The 25,521-nt window shown below is 38.4% G+C and overlaps 1 protein-coding gene across 1 annotated transcript; it reads left to right on the top strand.

Annotated features, from left to right (window-relative positions):
• The first annotated feature begins 3 nt into the window (after positions 1–3).
• Positions 4–24,896, top strand: LOC146310345 (uncharacterized). Its single transcript, XM_084745251.1, has 5 exons — positions 4–48; positions 194–636; positions 1,326–1,642; positions 1,982–2,230; positions 24,820–24,896. Exons 1-5 carry the CDS (start codon positions 4–6, stop codon positions 24,894–24,896), a joined length of 1,131 nt encoding a protein of 376 aa, XP_084601377.1.
• The last annotated feature ends 625 nt before the right edge of the window (positions 24,897–25,521 follow it).

Genomic DNA, 25,521 nt, shown 5'->3' with positions numbered 1-25,521 from the left:
TTGATGGGGAGACTTCGAGAGAAGATCTGTCGTGTTGGCATGCAAGAGGTTAAAAGGGTCACACATCTTTGATGTGCTTGCAGGTGTCCTGGATGATATCCACTGCCAATACAGAATAAGAGGGAAAGTGGTTAGAACCACCACAGATAGTGGCTCAAATTTTGTGAAGGCCTTCTCTATTTTTGGTGAGCAGAGCCAATCGGAGGATGAGGATGCTGGATCAGATACAGACCAAGAAGGTTCAGAATTGGATGACGATGTTGAGTTCCAAGACACATTCAGCATCCTAGAGCAAGACAATGGCCTGGAGTACCAGCTCCCCAAACACCAGAGATGTGCATGCCACCTACTGAACTTAGCTGCCATGACAGATGCTGACCTTGCTGAAAAGAAGAACGACACCTACAAGAGGCTTTCACGTGCCGCCTTTGGCAAATGCCAGGCTCTGTGGAATAAGTCAGGTCGCTCGCACACTGCAGCAGAAGCTGTGGAAGACAAATGTGGTCTTCAGCTCATTCGACCCAACAAGACACGGTGGAATTCAACATACATGGCTGTGGAGAGAATCCTACGCATCATAAAAGAACAAGGGGAGGATGCCATCAGGCATGTCTGCGAAGAACTGAAACTGAAAATGTGAATTTTTGTTTTTACATTTTAAAATATTTAATTAGCATATATAACTTAACATTTGTCATAATTCATGAATTGTAGGTATGGGCATTGGTTATGGTAAGTACTTGTGTGTTAGCTAGGAAGAGTATTCTAAAAAGACTAAAATTAGCCATTATACATCATTCTACAATTTTAATTAAGTCAATTAGGAGCAATCCTGCAGACAGTGTTTTCCTTTAGTTAGCGACACCCTATGTGCCCAATGGCAACTTTTGTTGCCACTTGCAGAAATAAGCCCATGAACAAAAAAATATTTATCCTAGGTACAATTTTGGGGGGGAGGGTTACTCTAGAGACTTGAATGATTAAATAATTATAAATATGTTTGGGGGGGGAAATCAGAAGAAATTTATAAAAATGGCTTCTTTCCAGGAAGATTTGCATCCGCCATGTCCTCAGCCAGAAGGAGCAGGAAGCAGATGACGTCATGCGATAGGACGCACTTGGAAATTATTTTTTAAAAATCAAAACCTTTGTCTAAGTTGTCTACTAGCATATAAGTGGAAAAAGTTGCATTAGTACCCTTAAGATTTTTCATTGTGAGTCAAAAATGACAGTGATAAACTTTGGCAACAATTGTTGCCAATGGGGCTAAATGGGTTAATAAACAAAACTTAATTATTGTTTTTTCCTTTATTTATCTTGTGCAGGTTGAGTCAGTCAGAAATTTCCTTTCTGGATGAGTTCTGCTGTGTGATGAGACCAGTGGTAAAGGCCTTGAATATTCTTCAGTCAGAGAGCAACACACACCTTGGGTGGCTGCTCCCAGTGATCTCTGAATTACAGTCCAAACTGAGAAGGCAGAAAGCGTCGGTCAAGATGTGCCTCCCACTCATCTCGGCACTACAGCAAGGGGTCCAGAGGCGCTTCAGAGTCATGATGGAGGGCCGAGAGCTTATCTCAGCAGCAGTCCTCCTACCCAAATTTAAGACGGGCTGGACTGACAAAGCTGAAGTCATTGAAGCAGGTATGACTCCATTGTTCAATATCACAGCGATCAGTAATTTATTTTAGTCTTGTTCATTTGTTTTCTATCAACAAATACATATTAACAACATTTCAATACAGAATACAAGGAGTTTTATTTGCTACATGCATAGAAATACTAAAAAAGCATAACATGAGGTGAAATTACAGTTAACCATCTGTACTGTGCAGGCGTGTTTGTTAGTGGGAGCTGGGGTATTAAAGTGCAATAGTGCCAAAGTGCATACTGCAATATGTCATCTGACTTAGCTGTCCATAGTACTCTTTAAGAACAAATAGCTCAGTACTTAATTTCCCTACGCTGTCTGTCATTAAACAGGACTACTGTATGTGAGGCATCACCTTGACCAGATGGATGAGGCTGAGGTGGAGCAAGGCGCACTCAAGCAGCATTCGTCGGACGAAGAGGACTACTTCTCCACGGTGAAGTCCCGCAGGTCAGAGGGTTCTGGGGAATTGGAGGGGTACCTTGCCTGTGTGTCAGAGAACATGGACCTGCTGAACTCCTTCCCAAACATTAAGAAACTGTCTCTGAAACTCAACACAGGCCTTCCAGCCTCAGCCGCCTGTGAGAGGCTTTTTAGTTCTGCCGGGTTGCTCTTCACAGCAAAGAGAGCAAGACTTACAGCAAAAAACTTTGAAAATCAGCTGCTGCTGAAATTAAACAAGAGCTTTTCCAGTCTAAAGTTGTAGATTGTGGGCAGAATTGTGGGATCCTGTGGGCATTTTATTTTGGTTTATTGTGAATAGCAGGATCCTGCGGGCATTTTATTGTGAATACTGGGATCTTGTGGGCATTTTATTTTGAATTGTGGGATCCTGTGGGCACTTTATTTTGTGTGCATTTTGTGTTTTGAATACTTTGATTCTGGTTTAATTTTCTTTATTCTTATTGTAGTGTTGTCGGTTGGACAATATGACTGAAAATAGTTTGCACTTTACAGTACAGGTTGTGACTGTCCTTGTTGTCCTTGTATTGTTAGGAAGTAATGTTACTGAGTTCAGCTGAGCTTTTACAAGTGTGGATGTGTACTTTAATATGCCTCGAAGTTGATTAAAACAACTTGTGCTGGATTTGATTCATGACTCATCCTTTTTTTGCATTAAATAACTGAAAGTAACTAAGTAACTTTTACTCAAATTACATTTTAAATGAAGTACTTTTGTACTTTTACTCGAGTAAATTTTTAGGTGGGTACTTTTACTTTTACTTTCAGTAGGATTTAAGCAAAGTAAAGATACTTTTACTCAATTACAATTTTTCAGTACTTTTTCCACCTCTGTAGAAAAGTAGTCCTTGGGTCTGGCTCGCCATCTTATCTCCTGCTGTGTGTGTTGTCCCACACTCACTTCATGGAAGGGTCTTCACTCTAAGTCCAACTTCAAATTGGTTCACACAAGGAAAAAAATCCTGACCTGCACGACAGGTCATGAAGAAAATGAATCATTCTATCCACATAAATGAACTCAATAAAGCTTTACATTCATTGTGAGTTGTGATATTGCTGCTACGCTGCTCAACCAGGCCCGATATGGTGGCGTAACGTTACTGCTACGTTGTTTAAACAGGCCTAAGATGGTGCTGAAGCTGCAACACCAGTGCTGTGGGCCTTGGCTACGGTAAAGGTGCATCGAGGCTCTTAAAGGGGAAGCGTCACTCTTATTTTCTGTGGGCAAACTTTTAATTGTTGCCATTAAAGGGCTATTAAAATGTTTTTTACAGACTTTTAATCAATTAAATACACTTTTTTTTTTTTTTTACATTTTAAACATATTTATGCATTTTAATCACTTATTTATTCATTTTAAAGGACTAAATATGCATTTATTCACATCATGTTTTAATGTGGGTTACACTAGTACTAGTAGCAAGGTCCACTAACTTACAAAAAAGGACGATAAGCAATGCTACTTTTATATTTTATTTATTATTTTTAACATAAAGCTGCCAAAATCCCTATTCATCCCAGAGGATTCAACAAGCTGAGTAAATAACAAGCGCATTGAGAACAGTCCATCCACAGCAACGCTTGGAGGAACATACAAAACAGTCTAGCAAAATATGTGCAATTCAGTCATTTTAAGTTTAACTTCCAAAAACTTTTTCAGCTTTTGTAACAAAGGCATATACAATATTTTGCCAACCAAATAGTTGCAGCACATTTAGAAAACATCCTTAAAACAATTTTTCAAGATTTGTGCAGGACTCAATTCAAGTTTTAAAATTCCAAGAGCAACAATAAAAGTTCAACACATTTATAAAAAATTAGGGGTGTAACAATACGTCAATATGGATCAATATATAAACTCAATGATCAACAATCATATCAAAATATTGATCCATATCGTCATCTAGATACGCCTTTATTTTGAAATTGGCCAGCTTTTTTCTGCAAAAACTTAACTACAACTCCAAAAGAGCAATGACTTTAACAGGTGTATTTTTTATTTTTTTTTTCATTTATATTTTTATTTAGAATTCAAGAACTGTAAAAACAGCCAAAAATGATTTCCATGACTAACAAGTGAAGATCAAATACCAAGGAAAACTGATGGGCTACTGTGTTGTTACAGAGCCAGAAAAAAGACATGCAATTACATTATAACATGAGTTTATCCTGATTCTTGTTATTATTGTGTATGTACAAAATACAGTGCACATTATCCTACAATGAATAAAACAATGTCAATGCGTGGCAATGCATGTGGCATGCGTTTTTTTCAGTGTAAGCCAAACTGCACCACATACACAGCATAACAGTTTCCTATAAGATTTTGTTTATCAGTCTATTGTGTTTTGTGTATCTGTGGATGGAATAGTCTGGGTGGCTGAAAGGTTAAATTTACACGGCCTTTTGCTAATATTACCTTCCGAGAATTGCTGCTTCAAGCTGTGGTCATGTTTTAAACTAACGTTGTTTAACCTAAAATAACTTGACACAGCATTTACAACGTCCATTTGTGTCCAAGGGTGGTGGCTGAACACAAAAAGCAGGTTAACCAAAGCTAGCAGGTAACATATAGTATAAACATTCAAGCACTGGTGCATTGAAACGAGTCCATTAATTACACACACTCACATTTATGACTGAAATAACTTGTCGTGATAGTCCAAATGCTTTCGTGATTTTCCAGAGTCGACCTTTGTCACCCACGTAATACAACGAGCATGCTAAGTTTGTAAATAGCAGTTAGCTCAGTTAGCCCTGTCTGGTGTTCACACAGCTGCTGTCAGCGGCTCCTAACTGCCAGAATCAGACCCAGTAAGACCAAGAGTGATGCCGAACCATAGATCAGTTGTTGGTCTCTTCCTCACCTTCACCACAAAATGAATGAACATCTCTTCTCTTAGTAAAATACCAGCAAAAGTAACGTTAGACACTAACACTCACTGGCTGCTGGGCGTGTTGACTGTCGTGTCTGACAGAAATCCAGAGTGCCATAATCCAGGCAGAGATAAAATCACGTTTTACTGTGGCTGTGACTACATGCACCCCCACACACACACCCCACACACCATGTGTCTGTCATTGCAGAGTAACTTAAGTTTGCCTGGTTACAAGTTAATTTTTCTGCACCGGGGTTCAGGTAGCTAGCTTTTCACAAAGAACACATTGAAAAAAAGTCGTTCTGAAAAAAATGTACCCGGGGTATAGCTAAAACCTAGCCATAGCAAAGTTGAGCTAGCTAGCTAGCTAAGTGTGAAAACGAGTGACAAAATTCATGTTCATTCATGTAGAGAAAACTATCCAACTGAGAAATGTCTCATAAATGACCAATAATTACAATTTCTCACTCAACCTATTGAACTAGCTACATAAATTCATGTAGTAAGATATATCTGAATTACTTACCGTTACTTTCAAGGATGCCCGATGGTTATGTGCTGCTCAGTTAAGCTGTCAGTTAACATGATGTTGGATATACTTGTTGGTCTGATGGATCTCAGTCTCATTGGAGTGACATGAATGAAGTTAATTCATTAGAATTTCTGTTTGATTCATGTACACCTAACAAGAATGAGTCATTTAATGAAGATAAATGCAATTAATTCAATTAATGCAAATATGTTTCTATTTTGCTGATCAAACACATGCCCTAGTTCATGTTTTTTTGATTGTGGTTGGTTTTGCATTGCAGATTCAGGGTCTGTAAGCTGGGTTCAGAGTGAGAGAAACATGGTCAGATTGCCCTAGATGTGAAAATGGGGCTGCTTTAAAGGCTCCTAGGATGTTGGTCTAGCACATTATTCTCTCTTGTAGGGTAATTCACATTTTTGGGCATGACCAGTTTGAGATCTGCATGATTGAAGTCCCCTGCTATGATGATTCCACCATCGGGCTGCGCCATCAGCTGCTTGTTGATGATGTCATGCATCGTCTCCAGTGCTAGCATAGCTTTGGCTTGTGGAGGGATGTATACTGCCATAATTATGACTGTTGTGAATTCCCTTGGGAGAAAGAACGGTCTGCACCTTACCGTCAGGAGCTCTAAATCTAATGTCTGTGCACCAGTTGTTGTTCACATAAACACACAAGTCACCTCCTCTGTTCTTTTTGGAGTCCCTGGTTCAATCTGCTCTGCTAGCTCAATAGCAGCATCTGGGATGTTATGGTCTCTGTGATGACTGTCACACGATAAGGTGTAGTTCTCATTCTGAACTGAGTTAAATCACCAGAGTTTGGTTAGATTTTACCAGCCACAGCTGTGTCACATTACTACCATGCCATGTCAGCTGGAGCTGATTGCAGCGATTCTACACAGTGCTGGTGATTCCACCAGCAGTCTGTTTTTGACAGATGCTGTTACAATCTAAACAGGAAGTCAGACACAGAAAAAGCAGATAGAATCTGGTCAATGTTCAAAATAAAAGACCCTGTACAGACTTGTGATCATAAAGACACACAGAAAATAAACTATTTAACCATGTAGTGTACTTATATGTGGTAGAAGCACAAAAAGCAAGGCAAGAGGACCAAATAAACAAAATCTCAAAGTATACATGCTGCTGGAATGCTTCTGAAACACAGGCATGCCATGCTCAGTGGAATCAACCCGTAATGTGCTGCCACTAAAGAAAGCAGCTATGGTGTGTAGTTCCGTCAGAAAAAACTATCTTTCTAACTATCTTTTTTCTCTAACTTTTTCTGTGAAATGTCACACATTTATTTACATTTACATAAATGCTGATATAGCCAATGATACAGCAAAGCTGGCATCATTAATTCATATCTATGTTGATTTTGCCAGATGTCACAACCATAAAATAATTATTTGGTCAGCCAGCTGTCTGTCTCACTCCTGACTAGATGTTGGTTGGGATGCAATTTTGTTGTTTTCCCACTGAAAAGGAGGAGAAGAAGAGCTTTAGCTGATTTCACAGACAAAGTTCTCTACTAAAACAACCCTAATATGCTAATGTGTAATATTAATGCCTTTGCTTTTTATGTATTTGATTTAGTCTTAAGTTATATCAAACAGCAGTGTTGGCTCCACTCCACATCTTGGCTCCACTGTTGAGTATCACTGGCATGGGTCAGCAACCTGCAGCTGTGGAGCCAAATGCAGCTTGTGTCACTCTCCAGTGGCTCCCTATGGCTTTGACAAAAAGTTATATGAAAATGAATAATGTTTATTTTTTAACATTTTAATTTTCATTTATCGTTGTTGTAGGCCTAAAGTGATTCTTCTATTCCCCATTTATAAAACTGTACAGCCTATACACTGAAAAAATATAAATGTTTTAATATTTTGTCAACTAATATGTGTATCAAAGCCTATGTCTATGGTATCCACCTTCTATGAAGGTGGTGCCTAGTCTTGAGTCTCTCTACACTAGCCAAAGATACTAAATAAAAAACAAAAACAAGAAAACTCAAAAGAGCTTGTGTCTTCACTGGTGTGGCTTAGTCCCACTCCTATGGTTGTACGAATGAATGAAGAGTGGACTGGTGGTCTGGCAGAGGAGACATACTCATCAAACTTTCAACTTTTCTCTCATCCACACTTCCCAAACCAGCTAAGAAAAGCCATGATCTCATCTGTGCCACCAGGTCCAAACATTGGCCAATATTTGAGAACTTTACTCAGAAATCTGAAGTTCTCATCTACTCAGAAGTGGTGTTGTTCTTCTCAGTTCGCTGTTGTGGCATCAATCAGCTGATAAGCACACCAGAAACCGCATTATCTCTGCTGCAATCAAGTCACACTCAATGAATGGAGCCAAATAACCTCCTACACTGCTGTACTACAAGGTGGTCATGCAGCTGCACTATATGAATGGACAAAAACAGTGAGAGGCAAAGCTTCGCTAAAACACAGAAAGCTGCTCGCTTACCTGTTGACAACCCTACTTCTTGCTGGTGATGTGCAGCTGAACCCAGGGCCTACACATGATCTGCAGCCTCCACCTGGTGCACTCTCAAGGTAACACTGGCCAACAGAGACATTCAGCCCGACACCTGGCTACCACAAAACACTGTAACAGGAGTCTCTTCTGAACTGCCCAGCATTCCAACATCATTTGGGATCCACTCACAAAACCAAAAGGTCTTCTTGGAGGGCATTTGAACATTTAAAGAGTTAAAGCAAAAGCTGGACAACTTCAAAACCTGTTTGCTGACTCAAATCTGGACTGTGTCTGTCTGAAACATGGCTGACCAAATCGTCACCTGTAGCTTCCTTTACAATGCCTGGCTATAATGTTTTCAGAAAAGACAGAAACAGAGGAACGGGGATGGTGGACTGCTCAAGTACGTGAGAGATGACATCAAATGTACACAAAGTGACCTGGCAGGTGCAAATGACATGGCCATATTCCATATTCATCACCTTGTCTCAGAAAAGGTCATTCAATGTGATTGTTATTTAATGTGATTGGTGTGTATAGACCTCCCTCATCTGACATTACGGTTTATGAACCTTATTAAAAACCTGCTTAAGGATTTGGATACAAAGAAAGAATGAACAGTTCTTGGGGATTTTAATTTGAACTGGACAGAAAAAGGGACTAGAAAGAAGCTTAAAGCACTCGGAAACAAATTTCAAATGACTCAATTAATAGATAGACCCACTTGAATAGCAAATTCAAACTTCAAAAACTTTATCTAATTTTCATTAATAAGCCTGAGAGAATCACAAAATCATTCAGTATTCTCACTGGTTTGCCAGATCACAACATGACTATGCTATGCTAGAAAAGTAACAAAAAGCAGGTTTATTTATCAACAGGACATAAAAAAATACACCTGTGGAATAAGGAAACGAGACATGAATAAATAAATTTAAGGAAGAATTATGCCACATCGATTGGAGTGATGTTCTACTCATAAATGAGAGGCCTCCTGTAAATCCTTCAGGTACATTAAATGGAATAAAGAAAAATACACCAAAATGTTTAAGGACAAACGCATTAAGAGTAGCCTACCTTGGTTTAATGAGCAGCTCTGGGATTTGATGAAAAAATGTGACTTTGCTTTGGAAATAGCACTTAAATCAAGATTAGTTGATGGTGGATGGGTTTTAAAAACTTTTTAACGAAGTAGTCAATGAATTGAGAAAGGCAAAGGCCATTTTCTGGATTTTATCAAAGAAGAAAAGGGTAATAGTAATTTGATATGGAAGAACAAATAAATTAACAAAGACAGACAGCAAACAAATTCAGGGAAAGGGACATTAACTGAAAATACAGGGAGTTTTAATTAATGATCCTAATGAAATTGCCACCACATTTAATAAATATTTTGCTGACTCAGTAAGAATCTGACACACACCTTTGATGCAAGAATTAAACAAATATCAACACTGAATCCCACAAGACCAGTTTTTAACTTAAACAAAGTTCCTCAAGGAAAGATCTATAAAATACTTAGTCCTTTAAAACCCTCAAAGGCAAAAGACATGCTTGAGTGGGATTCAAAATAAAAATAAAAAACAATACTTACTCCTTCAGCACTCCTATTGCACACTTGGTTTATTTGTGAACAACACAGTCATTTTTTCCAAATGCATGGAAGTCTACAGTTGTAGTTCCTATTTTTAAAACAAGTGAATGAACTGAAGTAAAACTAGTCAGTGGGAGTGCTGTAGGGGCTGTATTTTTGGATTTGACAAGAGAATTTGATACTGTAAATCATAATGTTCTTCTCCAAATTATCCAATTTAAAATTCTCTGCTGATGTAATCAAATGGATAGAGTCCTACCTGAAGGCAATGTACCAGAGTTGGAACTAGGACCCCATTGTTTGTTGATTGCATTGTTGATGTCCCACAAGGCTCAATCTAAGGACATCTTTTATTTAGTCTATATGTTAATGATCTGCCACTCATATGTCCTGAAGTTGAAACCCAAATGTACGTGGATGACACAGTCATCCTCACACATGGAAAAGACAGATGTGAAGTGGCAGCTAAGTTAATAGCAGCAATGGCCAAAATTTTCAACAGACTCATTGTTTGAGTCAGAAGCGAGCTTCCCTGTCACCCGACAATGTGAACAGGCAACTGACAACTGGCTCAGCGCAAAGAAACAGAAGTATAGCTGAGCTCCACCTGAATCAGGTAAAAGTAAAAATAAGGCTGAGCCACAGTAGAGAGAGAGGGAGAGAATATGTGAATATGTGTCACAACCGAACTAGGACTGAACCCAAATGCACGACTCTAGAGACGAGGTCCAAATATACAATCTTTTAATATCAAAGTATCAAAGGAAAATCACTCAATCGAGGAAGATATCAAACTAACAAAAAACTCTGATGAGGAAAAAATACTATGAACACAGAAGAAATCAAAATCACTCTTTCGAGGAAAATAACTATGGCTGAGAAAAATAACAAGACAAAGTATCAAAATAACATAAGGCAAGTCTAAGGCAAAACAAAGTATCAAAGAATACGAAACCTGAATTGACAAGGGTTGTGGTGCAAACAGGCGTGGGTTCTCTGGCACACAAGACAAGATGAACTGGCACAGGACAAAGGGAAACACAGACTATATACCCACACACATGAGGTAATGGGAAACAGGTGGAAACAATCAGGGCAGGGCAGACAATCAGACCAGTGGGATCACACAAGGGGGAAGGAGCAAGTTACCTGAAACGAGAGGAGAGTTAGGTGTCAAAATAAAACAGGAAGCCACGAGACAACATAGACACAAGACAAAGACTAAACATAACTTAACCTGACTTCTTGGACATGACAATATGGACAAATAGTGTTGACTTGATATATAAACTTTTTATGATCATGAATCATAATGCTACCATACACTTCTGTGGTGCACGATTTTTTACTGCAAGTCCGATTTGTTTACTCTTAAATACTTAATACTTATTTACTTGATTGATTATAACAATGAGGGAGGAGAGACGAGCTGCAGAGAGGAGGGAGGGAAGAGAGCGAGTGTGTGAAGTGCCGAATTTTTATTGATCATGAATCCTGATGTTACGGTACAATTCTGAGATTTAAACACTTCAGATTAAAATATCTGATGTTGCAAAGCCCAAACTGACAGACGGTCATCTCCTCCACAAAACATTTGTCAATATGCTGCATTATTGTAAGTCATGATGAAGTGTCCAGACTGTCTCTCCCTCTTCATCTCCTCAGTGTGTGTCTGTGGACAGTTTACTGTCTGCTGTGGTCTAAAAACATCCTCACTAATGTAAACTGTTAGAGTGACACTGATGTAAATGATCCTGCTGCTTTAATACAAAAACATAAATCTTGTGCACTGTTTCATCATTATATAAATTGAGCTGAATAAAGGTGAGGATTTTTCTCCTCAGAGGACAATATTTTATTAAAGAAATCTGAAGCCAGGACTGTTTGATGCCCTGATGATGCATCAGCTCAGACATGGTGCCCCACCTTTTACTGGAGTACCAGGGTATCATGGCGTACTGGTGGTAACTGCAGGAACATGTTGAGGGGGCCTGGGGTTGACAACAGGGAGTACCAACACACAGCCTGCAGACATTTTATTTTTTGGCTACATGGCTCTTTAGTGCAGGGAAACCGACTTATCATCCCCAGCTGCTGCGTTTGGAGCATCAGGGACAAGTTCTCTGATCCCACTGGACATCAGACAGGTTTCATACCCAGAATCTGAGTTTCCTTCCAGGCCCTCTGGAGTGTCAAAACAGGACCACAAGTACTCACTAACCTGTATATATATCAGGGAATCAACCAAAAGTTAATTTATTCTAGATTATATAGATTATTTATTTCTGTATTGCAAAGTATGTTCCATATTTTCATATTTTTCTGCTAATATAACATGTATAGTTTATTTATTCAGTCCATTATTTATTATTCAATGTTACATTGAATTGTAAGTGCAATTGATAAAAGATGATAATTAGATATACCTGCTGTATTTATTGAACTTATATACATATAAATATGTACCTTTTATATTAAGTTCTTTCCTTCAGTGTTGGTACATTTTCATGACCACTTCAGGCTTCACTAATGTATATTATCATTACAGGGTCAGCTGTACCTTACAATTTTAATTAATTAATCTAAAAAAACACCACTGACAATAATGACATCAGCAATATAAATTATTTACACAAACAGTATTGGTCATCCCTGTCAGTCTTGACAATACAAGGAGACATGCTGTCTTATAATCATAAATTTGCAGCCTTTAGTGTTCAAATAGACAATCATCATCAGCTTGTTCTGTCTTCATCAGATATGCTTTGATAAAGACAGAAGAAGCTGATGAGACATTTGTCTTTTTGAACTGAAGACTAAAAGCTGTGAGTTAATCATTCTGTGGTCCTGACTGAGAATCATCCTGAAATGTGGACAATAACTATTAAGAAAAAGCTGATCATCAGATGTACATGATTTGTTTTTTGCAGTGATCTACATATAAACATACTTGCAATTATACAGTAATCATGACAATACTTCCCTGCAATGTCTGTAAATGTTCATTTCTACTTCAGGTAACACTAATGTGTATTATCCTTACAGAGGACAGCTGTAGTTTGGAATGAAAGGATGAATATAAAAAAGAACACTTTGTTTTGTGTTGAGAATAGGAGAAATGTTGGTGAACAATCATAACTTGCAGCTTTTAGTGAACAAACACAAACATTTTGACAACTTATTCTGTCCTCATCAGAGCTGACTTGGATAAAGACAGAAGAAGCTGCTGAGACATTTGTCTGTTTGAACATTAAAAGTTGTGAGGTTATGGAGGTTATCATTGAGCTCCAGCTCTTTCATCCTGTGGTCCTCCCTGAGAATCGCACTGACTCAGCTCTTTGTTGTTGGATGAAACACAGTGACTTCCTGTCTAATTCATTCCAAATCATCAGCTGTACTGAGTGTCCGTCCTTTTGAAGACAGTGTCAAGATACATTTAGTTACAATATTATTTTATTGATTTTATGCAATGTGGTCAAAATAATATTTCACTAAGAGTATTACTTACAAGGCAGGTTAATATTCCACAATAAAGGCAAATAAATGTGTCACTTACGTAGACCTCTCCTGACTTGTGTCTGCACCAGTTCTGATGTGGTGGGTCCATGAATGAGGGTCACCAAACTGAACCTTCTGGGGTCATCTGGTCCAAGGCTCCTCCATCGTAGCATCCCAAATGGCTTACAGTGTCTTTCAGCTAGTTGAGAAGAATGGACTGTCCTTTTACCTTTGCTGCCTTTAGGAGAGAAACAAAATATACATAGTGATGTCATACAGGAGTATTCTACTATATTCCATGATGTTAGATTACACAGATTTTCATCCCAAATAAAAACCACACCTGATGATTCAATTGATTAGCAGCCATCATCCAGATATGAGGAGCTAATTAGTGAAAACATTTTTTTTTTTTTTCTTATTTTGGTTTGATGAAAACTTACACACTCTTAACCAATAATGGTTAAATACCCCTGATGTAAGATACAGTCACTTTATGGCTATATCTTACATCATTATGATGAATGTATAGGCAAACAATAACAAGTAATATAATAATAAAAAATAACCACAGCATTATCTATACCTGACACATATGGAGATAAAACATTTAACATAAACTATGAATGAAAAAACTATTGATCAGCGCCGTTAGGTTGATAATGAAACCTGTGAGGACAACACTGTTATTTCATTGTGATGACTAACCTGTCTGTCCCAGTAGAAGCAGCGTTGATGGTAGATAAAGCTGGAGCTGAGACATGAAAAGGTTTGCTCTTCATAGGAGGTGATGTTACAGGATGTTTGTCATAACTGCAGAAACATAACACACACACACACACACACACACACACACACACACACACACACACACACCTGTAACACATCCTGTTACATCCGACGGTGCAGAGAGGAATGGCTCACCTGGACATACATAACCACACTAAATTAAAACTGTAACTCACAAACCAGCAGTCAGCTACAGCCACATTAGCTCTACACGTTTATAGACAATAACTTCGAGCAGCCGTGAGCTAATCTCAGTAACACCACCAGAAATTTCAGCTCCTGATCATATTTTTGAAACAACATGCAAAATTACGATTGTGGTAACAAACACATATTATCGACAGAAACACAGGACAAACATGTTACTCATGTCAATAATTAGCGTTATGCCTGTGGCCATGTTATATCGTTAGCTAAAGCTATCTCATAATAAAGTGCAATTACATGTGTAGGATGAATTACCTGTCCAGCAGAAAAGAGGCAACTTCGGTGTTACTGTGAAAACAGATCATCAGTGATTTCCAACGCCACACTGATGTTAGTCCTTGTTTTCTGCCGTCTCCTCTCGCACTGCGTTTGTTTTCTTCATGTTTTCGCTTCTTTGAGAACAAGAGTTCACAGTGTGCTTCTTTTTCTTGTGGTAAATAACAACTATGATCATCCACTGGTCAAAACTGTGGTTGTCAGCAAAGGCTTAGGAATGAGTTTAACATTTTCCTGTCTCCTTAATGCTGCATTGCTGCTCCTAAACATACACAATGGCTTCAAAGATACACATCTAAGGTACAGCTCCTGAGCATAAAGGTGGACCAGTTTAAAACTAAACAGGGAAAAAATACACTTATTGGTCACTATGGAGTAGCATTTCACCATATAAATGTGCAGAACACTTGTGGGGTGTTCTAGTGCAGCTGATAACCTAATCATAACCTAACTCAAATCCTTATAGTACTGTGGAAATTATGAAATAATTTTTGAAAATGTATCTTTTAAAAAATCAAATTGAAATCAGTCATCACCTGTTCTGCTTTCTGGATCTATAATAATCAATAATATGATTTTTAAACCTTACCTCACACTCTGAAGCTCCACCTGGCTCTCCTATCTCTTCCCTGAATGTATTACACTTCTTCTCATGATAAAACTGTTTATGTTTAAAAAGTAATAACGGGCTAATACATATTTCACTAATCAATTTAAGACCTCACCTGAGCTTCCTCAGTCTCTCCACCTTTCATTGTTTCAGCTGCCTCACTCCTCTCTGTACTATCATTCTCCTGATAAGACATTATTGCACAAAATTCATACATGTTGGTAAATGGTCCAGTATGATTAGGTGTTGTCCTTGTGTTGTGTAACTGTTACTCACACTGACGTTACTCTTTAAAAAAAAAAAAAACAAGTAAGTCTTGCTGCTGTTTCAGCCTTTTCTTTGGTGCTGGCATTGTGCTGAAGTGACATGACAAAACATTTTGGCGAACACTGACAAAGTAAGCAGTTAAATAATAGACGAGTGACCATCCCAGGATTAAGATGACTTAATTCAGAATATATGGTTTCTAAATATGAATGTAAACTAACAACAAAATTTTATAAACAAGCCATATTCATGGCAATGTTTCCTACAGACCGTTTTACTTTGTTCAAAAGAGTTTCTGTTATCAGACCATCTGCTGTCACCTGCTGCTGTCTCCCGCCTCCCAAACACTCTCAGAGCCAGTGAGGGAAAGGGTGGGACAGTGACATGTGCTCTGTGGCGCTTTCAAAATAAAAGCATGTGAGTTAAAAAAAGCAAGTGAGTTAAAGGTCCCATATTATGCTCCTTTCTGATAAGTTTTTATAACTCTCAGAGGTCCTCAAAGCATGCTTTTTAAGTTTCTTTCATAAAACACCACTTGGATTATGCAGATCAGTGTGTCTTTATAGCCCTCTATTTCAGCCTCTCTCAAAATGAGCTGTTTCGGTGCCTGTAGCTTTAAATGCAAATGAGCTGTGACTAGTCGTGCCCCTCTCGAGGTGGGAGTGGCTTTAGGGTCCAGGCTGCTATGTTTATACTGAATGCCAACACGGACATGGCGGCTCAGCACTGATAATTAGCAGCATTCCTCCATGGATTTTTCCACAACCCAAAGTAGACCAGCAAATATTAGACAAGAAAAAAGAGTGGATAGAAAATAATCTTAACATAGGACATCTGGCTCAAAAGCACCTTAAGAATAACTATTACAGCTATCTACATATTTTTACAGATGGATCAAAACACCCAAATAATGAGCACGTTGGAGTGGGTATATTCATCCCTGAATTTTATATAGGCATTGCCAAAAGAATTTCAAACAAGCTGTCTGTATATACAGCAGAAATGGTAGCAATAATAATCAGTCTTCAGTGGGTAGAGCAGGTCAAACCACTTAAAGTAGTTATATGTTCTGATTCTGCAGCTGCAATGCAGAGTATAAAATCAGGGGAAACCTCCCAAGAAGATCTTTTACTGGAAGTGTACTTGATTCTACTGAATTTGCAGCATCTTGGGATAGATGTTTACTTCTGTTGGATTCCAGCACATACAGGAATTGAGGGAAATGAGACAGCGGACAAACTGGCTAAAAGTGCATTAAACAAAAATGGAAATAATATGTTAGAACTTTGTTTTGGGAGAGGAGAAGCAAAATCAATCATCAGACAGGGAATTATGACAAAATGGCAGGACATACTATGGAGCAATGATACAAAGGGTAGGGAATATTACAAAATTCAAAATTCTGTCAGAGTTACAAGACTGAGAGGGAAATGTAGGAAAGATGATGTCACTTACTCTAGGATTAGACTAGGACATACAGGATTAAATTGTACATTATTTATCATGAAAAAGGTAGAATCAGATAAATGTGAAACTTGTGGATGTAGGGAAACTGTTGAACATGTTATATTTGGATGTAGGAAAGAAAGGAAAAGGCTGAAGGACAGTGTGGTCAAAATGGGAAGGGTATGGAGCACTAAAGGGCTCCTAGAGCTAGGAGAGAACCAGGCACAGGTACAGAGGGCTTTACTCAAGTTCACATATGAAACAGGTTTAGTGTCCAGAATATGATTGTTTCTTTTTCTTTTTTTTTTTTCTTTTTTCTTTTTTTCTCGTTCTCTCTTGAAAAGAACCTAAGTCATGATGTTACACACTCCGATACAGTAGGTGGCGGCATGCACCTTAACGTTGGTTTGTAGCCCGCCAGTTAAACCGAAGAAGAAGAAGAAGAAGAAGAAGAAGAAGAAGAAGACATGGCGGCTGTCAGACGCGGTAGAATTCAAACATCCAATTTTGATCCAGACTGTGATCCAGAGGAGGCTCCTGCAGAAGTTCAATCACTGCGGATGTTGCAGGACATGTCTGATTGGTAAGTCAACAGTTTTGTGTGTCTTGATACTTTACAGTTAGTCGATGTGTGTGTTGGTATAGCGTTAAAATGTAGCTCATAGCTAATGCTAACTGCAACTCACTCTGCTTGTTCATTACTGAGGGAAATTTTGGCGAATAAGTGACATTATAATTTGTGAATGTAGTTAAATTATCTTTGTTTTACAATATTCTCTGCAGAGATGACTAATCCTTTCTGTAGCCACGTTTTTTTTTTATCATAATACTAAACTTGTTTTGGTATACATACAATTTGTCAGTCTGTCTGTGTAATTTATTATCATTTTATCATCAGTTTTCAGAAGTCAAGGCTGTGTGCAGTAGTTTGTAAACTACAGTTCCTATATTATGTATTTGAAATTTGGCAAAGCTTCCTGCTCGTCCACCACAGCTTGTCAAATGTCTTTCAGGTTTGAATTTCATAGGCCGTATATTTTGTTGAAATATTTACATTTTTCTAAATTTTGTGGACGTGCTCACAGATCTTAGAATACTCTGGATGAGCTGTACAGTTATTTTAAAATCAATATTTTGTGTCAAATTTATTTATTATATTATTATTTTTATTAAACTCTGTGCAATAATAATGATTCAATAGTACAATACAATGACTACAATGGCATCACAACTACATAATTTATTTATATGAGCATTTAAATCAACCAATACTCTTATTATAGTACATGTATCCTATAACACTTGCGCCCATCTCCAACATACTGTTGTTTTACACCACTGGTGTACATATCACTTACATACAAATGTATATTTACATGTTCTTACACCTCTTAGTTTTATTTTTTTCTACTGTTGTAAATAGTTTAATGATCAATGCACATATTTTCTAATATGTCATTTTTATGTCTTAAAGTCTTTACTTCTACATAATATTTCTTAATTTCTATGTTCTATATGCAGTGTTGGGACTAACGCATTACAAAGTAACGCGTTACTGTAACGCCATTATTTTTTGCAGTAACTAGTAATCTAAGGCATTATTTTTTAAATTCAGCAACTCAGTTAACGTTACCACATGATGCGTTATGCCATTATTTTACGTTATTTTTTGTGTAGTCTCGGCGAGAGACTGAGCTGCAGCCACAGCCGTGTAGTCCTGAATCTTCCTGTGTGTGTGTCGTGTGTGTGTGTGTGTCAACGGGGAGACGGGAGAAGACACACTGTGTGGGCGTGTCTGTTTATAAGACTGGTATCATCATGGCGTCGGCGGCGGAGCCCAAGTCAAGTTTCTTTATATGGAGATATTCTCACTACTTGACCTTTGTCGAGCACAAAGACAAGAACGTTTCAGTTAAATGTAAGTTGTGTCTTGGATCAAAGATCTTATCTACTGCCCAAAATAGCAATTCAAACCTGTTGAAATACCTACAGAAACAACATGCTGTGACCAAGCTAGTAGCTAAGAGTACAGACACAGACTGATGCCACTTCACCTCCACCACCTAAGCAACAGCGGCTGGATTTTAACCGAGGGACTGACTGCTCCTGCTAACCAGGAAAAAGTTGATAAAGCCATTGCAGTTTCTATTGTATTAATCTCCAATGCAAAAACAGTACTGAAATGAGGACTATAAGGGCATTAATGGGAGACCTTTTTTTCATAGTAACTAAAAAGTTACTTTTCACAGTACTGCATTACCTTTTGGTGTAAGTAATCAGTAAAGTAACTGAGTTACTTTTGAAATAAAGTAACTAGGTTTTCAGTAACCAGCACAACACTGTCTATATGCTTATATTTGTAAAAAATATATATACTTATATTCTACTCTTTCTTGAATGGGTGCAGCTGTAACACTAACAATTTCCCTCCTGGGATCAGTAAAGTATTTCTGATTCTGATTGTGATAAGTCATTGTACATTAAGCAGGATAATGTACAGTGAGCAGGTCAGTATTGTAAAATAAACCTCTTCAGGATGAATTAAGCCCCCTCTCCTGCATCACCCTGTCTCATTCTTTATGCTGCTCCCTCATAATTACTACAGCCACTAGAGGTCATGTCTAAATGTAAGTATGGGTCATAAAAAGCTGCTTGCATGGGTGATCTGTATGGCTGATTTTGTATTACACCCAGTCAATGTTGTGTAAAATGGGGTGTGGACTGTGATGTCCCAGATGTTCTGCCTGCCCATATCCACCACCAGTCACCCAAAACACCCTTGCTTTCCATCCCACTACATTATAGACACACTGCCTCATGCATTGGCTCTGAACATTGGCACTGAACATAAACTGTGCACTGCTGAATCATCCAATATAAATAATTACAAGAATACGGGTCTTGAAATACTGTATATAACCATTTTAAAGGGACAAGCTCAGCATATTTGTAGTAGAGATCAGAGAAGGCCAAAGACATAGTGAGAGATACCCAGTGTGAGTGTGTGAGGGAGGTATGCAGATATAAACACCAGTCGTGCTTACATTCCTAGAATACCAGAACACACTCTGTCCACCTCCTACCATATACCTGCTACAACAGCAACATACACTCAGGCTGGTGAAGCCTGCAGGCTCAGCTACTCCATCAGTCTGATGTTCACATTGTCTCTGAGATATTGGGATGTAAAGTGCAAAACTGGGGTAGTGACATTATATTTATCTATCTATATCTATATCTATATATATATATATATATATATATATATATATATATATTTATTTATTTTATTTTTTATTTTTTTTCAACATTTATTCCTCTCATGTTTTCCTGTACATTTGGCCCCAATACTCATATACTTTTGAATCTCTCCAAGCAACTTTTTGGGATTACTTTGTAAAGTAATCAGTGGTTAAAAAAAGTCAGTTATGATAATGAGGTTTCATATCAGTCAATATCAGTATTTGTCAGTCTTGTAGATTGTGACTGATGACATATTGTGTACTCCAAAATGTGGAAGTGTGACAAATTGATGAAATAAGTTTGTTGTATTAATAGTCTTGGACAGGATGTTATTCCTGCACAGCTGACACACAACAATGTTCTGATAGTTATCTATCCATTCATCCATCCATTCATCCATCCATCCTCTGATAGCTGTCTGGTTTAAAAAAACAAAGTGCTATACCAACAAGTTGATCTGTCCTTTTTATCTGTAGTTATTTTGGTACAACCACACACCTGTTAAATGATTGGCTGTTTGTGTGTCACTCATAGCAACTAGGGATATGACAGGCTGTTTATGAGCCAGAGAGGGAGCATAATTGGGGTTTGTCTGTTAAATGATTGGCTGATGATTTGTGTGTCACTCACGCTCCATTATAAAGGGTTATGACAGGCTGTTTATGAGCGTGGGTGTATTCATTATGTGCATCCATGGTGGTTTGCATTTAATGCATTCAAGTGAAACTATTGACTTTTTTTTTATTTTTTATCAAACTACTTTCAACAATAGATTAATCAGCAATAGTAATAAGATAGATAGCCCTATCATTTTATTTGCCAGGCCAACACTTGAGACAAGAAACATAATGACATTCATCACTTACAGTGATGCATGAACTGTTTCTTGCTTTGTTCATGGACCCAGTCTCTTCCTGGCTTCCCATGTCATTTCAGAAAAAGCCCTTGTTTCAAATTTAAAGCTTTGTAGCCTTTCACAGAGTTTATGTGCCAGCCATATAGAAGAATTTGACCAAGTCAAGTAGTACCAAGTCTAGTAGTTTATGGTAAGTATCAATACTGCTGCTGTTATTAGATGATCAATACTATTTTATTGCCGGATTCATGATAGTATTCTGAACGATATTGTGACGTGAGCACAGTATTATTGTCCTCAGCTAACGTGTATAAGCTAGCACCGCTCTCTCACCAGGACACCTGCCCTACTCTCCACTGATTCTCCTGACACCACAGCTCAATCTCCCTCCTTTGGCCAGTCATTCTCCCCCTGGTCTCTCCCTGCTCTCTGGGACGCACAACGGGCTCATAATTGTAGGGCTGTGGCCCGTCATATAGTTTTGACCGTTAAAAGTCTCCTCCGTGTCGGAATTGTGATCGCGATCCATCGTTTTCCTATTGTTCAAGTAGACCGGTCTCCCTCCCATTACGTCACTTCCGGTCAAGCATTTTCAGATGCGGAAGTAAAAATTTCTCAATAAATGACCCCCAAAACCTAAAAAATGTATGTATAAGTATATTTTTTTAATAAAAAACGAACTCCTACATTATTTTTCTAAACTTTGGTTAAAAGTGGGCTCTAACCTGCAATCTGCTCTTTAACTCTGAACAGAGCCAGGCTAGCTGATTCCACTTTTCCTTATGCTTAGTTTGGCTAACCATGTTCATACTCCACCATACTGAACACACATATGTGAAATCTTCTCATCTCCCTCTTGAAAATAAACTAATAAAGAATATTTCCCAAAATGGTGAACTCTCCTCTGTAGTTTATCTCCACATAATATCATTTGACGTTTTGTTCTTTGGATTAAATAAAGTAAAAGGTACACTGTTGCCACCTCAAACTGCATTCTATTAACGGGGTAGATCAAGGTCAGGTTTAGTTTTTTAGTCAACAAAACACTGCTTGAGTTTCACAGGAAAACATAGTTGCTAAATGTCCCAAACAATGGAAGTGAATGGTGACCAATTTTCAAACACAAAAAAATAACCAAAAGAAAACATAAAATGCCTCCATACTGCTCATTTTCAAGTTGACTTGAAATATGTTATTTACAATGTTTTTGGGCTAAATCTTTATTAGATCAATGTCTGAACTGGGTGTGTGTGGTGTAATGGTATGCATGTGCAAGTGAATAGAATGTTGGAGCTTTAGGAGACTAGAATTACACCAGACAAGCAGTATGAACGCATTTTATGTTTGTTTTTGGGGGATTTGGTAGCCATGCAGCTTTGGTGAAATTTGTCAATGTTTAGAGGTATCTGTCTCTGAGATTTCTGCTTCAGTAGAGGTCAATGAGTGCATGTTACATGATGATCTGTATACATTTCCCTGTGTTAAGTTACAGTGAATTAAATGAAATAATACAAGTAGGTGAAATGAGGCCAAACTAATTGGACTCAGCTAACTATACAGCTTTTATACCTGCTCATCCAAAACACTTCAGCTGACACTCAGCTTTTTACTTTTATCACTGAGCTTATTCACCACCACCACCACCCCCCCCCCCCCCCCCCCCCCCACACACACACACACACACACTCACTCACTCACTCACTCACTGTGGTTATATATATGCATGTTTTCTCATCCCTTTGAGGCTGGAGCCTTTTTTTTTTGCTCTGCTCAGCCCATCTGACTCATCGTTTCCCTGAACAACAGACCTGCTGTGTTACCACCACTGTCCACAAACACACACCACACACACACACACACACACTAAAAAAAAGCCATAGGGCTAACAGCAGTAAAACAAGTCATCAGTCTACCTGGCAGAACAATGAAGCAAACACACACACAGAGACACGCACACATTGTCACACACATCATGAAAAAGTTCAGATTTAGTTTTAAACAGTTTTTGTCATTACATCACCTACAGGCCTGAACAGCTGTTTCCACACATAAGACACAGAATGTGTGCATGTGTGTGTGTGGGTTTCTGACCATCTATTTCCAGGCAGCTGGTTAACAGAGATGAGGTGGTTCAATTTTGCTTCAGTACATCGTTCACATGAATGATGTCTCTTACACTTACTGTGCAGTAGTGGGTTCTAATACAACAATGAAATTTATGCTTAATTAAAAGTCCTAAAACAAAGTCATTGTAGAGGAGTCCTTGCATCAGATGACGTTACCACTCACTGAAACCTGTTGGAAACAATGCTATGTCGTTTCCCTGGCAGACTCATGCACATTAATGTGACAATGCAAGCCAATGAACTCCGCTGTATGATACTATAGTTGGTTGTGTAATTTCACCACATAGTTAAAGACTGAGTTGTAGCTTAAAATAGAAGCAATGGTTGCATGGTCACATGATGACAGGCAGTGGTAACCATCATAAAAAATGAAAGCCTCCCCATAAACTCACATCTTTTCATTATTAGACATATCTTTGGAACTCTCTGTAGCATGAATCATTGGTGCAAAGGGAAATACAACTGCCTCAGACAAGGGGCACTGGAGAAAGAAAGAAATGCTATTGTCAAGGTATGGTCTACATTGTTTGTTCCTGTGGCAGTTTTTTTTACATTTATGACTCGTATTTCTTTTTTTTTTTAAAGGTATGTGTGTATGTATATATATGTTTACAGATCTATAAGTTTCAAGTTGGTGGTTTTTATAGACTGGAGGGGCAAACAAGAGGCTTTGTTGGGCAGTTGGTGAATCTTGTTAATATACATGGATCAACAGTATGATGCTTATGAGTAAAGATACGTACAAATATATGTTGGGACTGTTGACTCACTGCCATTCTCTAATCTCCAGTATTAAAAAAATCTGAAGATCGATAAAAAAAACGGTAAAGACAACAACTTCCATCACCTAATATATTTAAAGGACTATTTCCACTGAGCATCATGTAACCTGGGGATCATAAATCTGAATTTTTAAGGACTCAGTATTTGAGAACAATGAGAAACAACCATGAGGTTGTCATTTTTGCTTTTGTTTTGTTTTGTTTTTTTTTTCAGCAGCAGAAAGGGGCTATTGGTTTTTCTTCTGAGAGGTGAGTTCATACTGCAGTTTTGGCACACAGGCTAATGAAGAGTCTGCATGCAGATGGTCTTTTTAAGAAACCTTAAAATAGCTGATGGTTTTTACTTCAGTTGTTTCTTTTATTTGATAGCTGTATCACTTATGACTGTGAGTCATTCCTGTACACTCAAGTCCTGGTACTCTGCCTGTAATTCTAACATTGGTAACTGCTGACCCAACAAGCTACCTGCAAATAGCATCTTAGAGCTCCTCTTAAGATTCAGAAGAGTTGAGGACAGGGGAGCTGTTCTTCTGCAGGCTGGCAGCTCCATACATTCAAGACGACACCAACTTTCCTTCCATAAACCAGAATTACATCTCCCTTTCTCTATCTCTCCGTCTCTTCCCCTCATCATGTCAGTCAACAATTACAGTACACGGTACCAGGGAAGAACTACACTTCTTTCTCCATCCACCTGGTCCCTCCAACTCTCTCTTTCCTCAGTCTCTCTGCTCCATTTTTGAGAATTCAGAAAAACAATGGAAAAAACAATCATGCAGAGAAAGCAGAATTAAATTGCACCAGAAACTCATCTACTACTACTACTTATTCATTACCAAGTTTGTTTGGTTGTAAGTTTAGGGTTATGTTCTTGATTATTTATGTCTACTTTCCAAGTAGTGGTTACTTCATTTGGTTGGATCATAAGAGGATCATTAGAATGATTAAGGATTAGTTCAACATTATAGGGAAATATGCTTATTTGTTTTCCTAGACGGTATTGACAGATACCATTCTCAAGTCTGTGGGCTCTATCTTATGCTGATCTAAAGCACAAGTGTAAAGTGTGAGGTGCAGTGGATTTAATTTATTCAAGGTGTGTCCAAATCCCCAGCTTGCACCAAGGGCACAGGGATGCCCTGCCCTGTCCCGCCCTTTGCGCCAGCAGTGCACCGCAAGAAACACCTATGAGCTGTGCCCAAATACCTTGATTAATTCATAGGTTTAGAGTTTAGGCCAAGCATGCAATACACCAGTCAGAAAGTCAGCTCTCACCACCTTTAAGAAGCAGGTGCAGCAGGAACACAAGCAGTGTCAGGATGATTTACCAGGAGGAAGCAAAGAGAAAATATTATTAAGCAAGGAGACAGATCTTCTGCTTCGGGAAGTGAAAGTGCGAAATGGAAGTGAAACACTGAAGCAACTTGAAATTAAACTGTATTATTCATTATTATAATCATTATTATTTTGCAGCTCCACTGGCAGAAGCTCCTGAAGGAGGAGCTGGTGGGCAGGTGCAGGGGAGAAGAGAGGCAAGCCGCAAAGCTGCACCTCAATCTGACTGAACACCCACCTGAGCTGGATTAAGGTGCAGCTTCAACCAGTGTGCAAAATTATGCACAGGTTATTCACCCAGCATCAAGCTCTGATAAAAGTACACGTACTCCCTGGGTTGGACTGGTCCTGTGGTTAGATATAACGATATAAGACCATAACTGCTCAATCCTTGTTTTTCTGGATCCCAATAAACAAGCAGACACAGACACTACAGCTGCTCCAGCTGTCATGCTGACTGATCTGTTAAAGATGATCTGAC

The sequence above is a fragment of the Lutjanus erythropterus genome, chromosome 19, assembly GCF_056507025.1.
Source record: "Lutjanus erythropterus isolate fLutEry1 chromosome 19, fLutEry1.hap2, whole genome shotgun sequence".
NCBI lineage: Eukaryota > Metazoa > Chordata > Actinopteri > Lutjaniformes > Lutjanidae > Lutjanus > Lutjanus erythropterus.
Note: the sequence above shows the minus strand (reverse complement) of the source record. Positions and strands in the feature narration are given on the sequence as shown.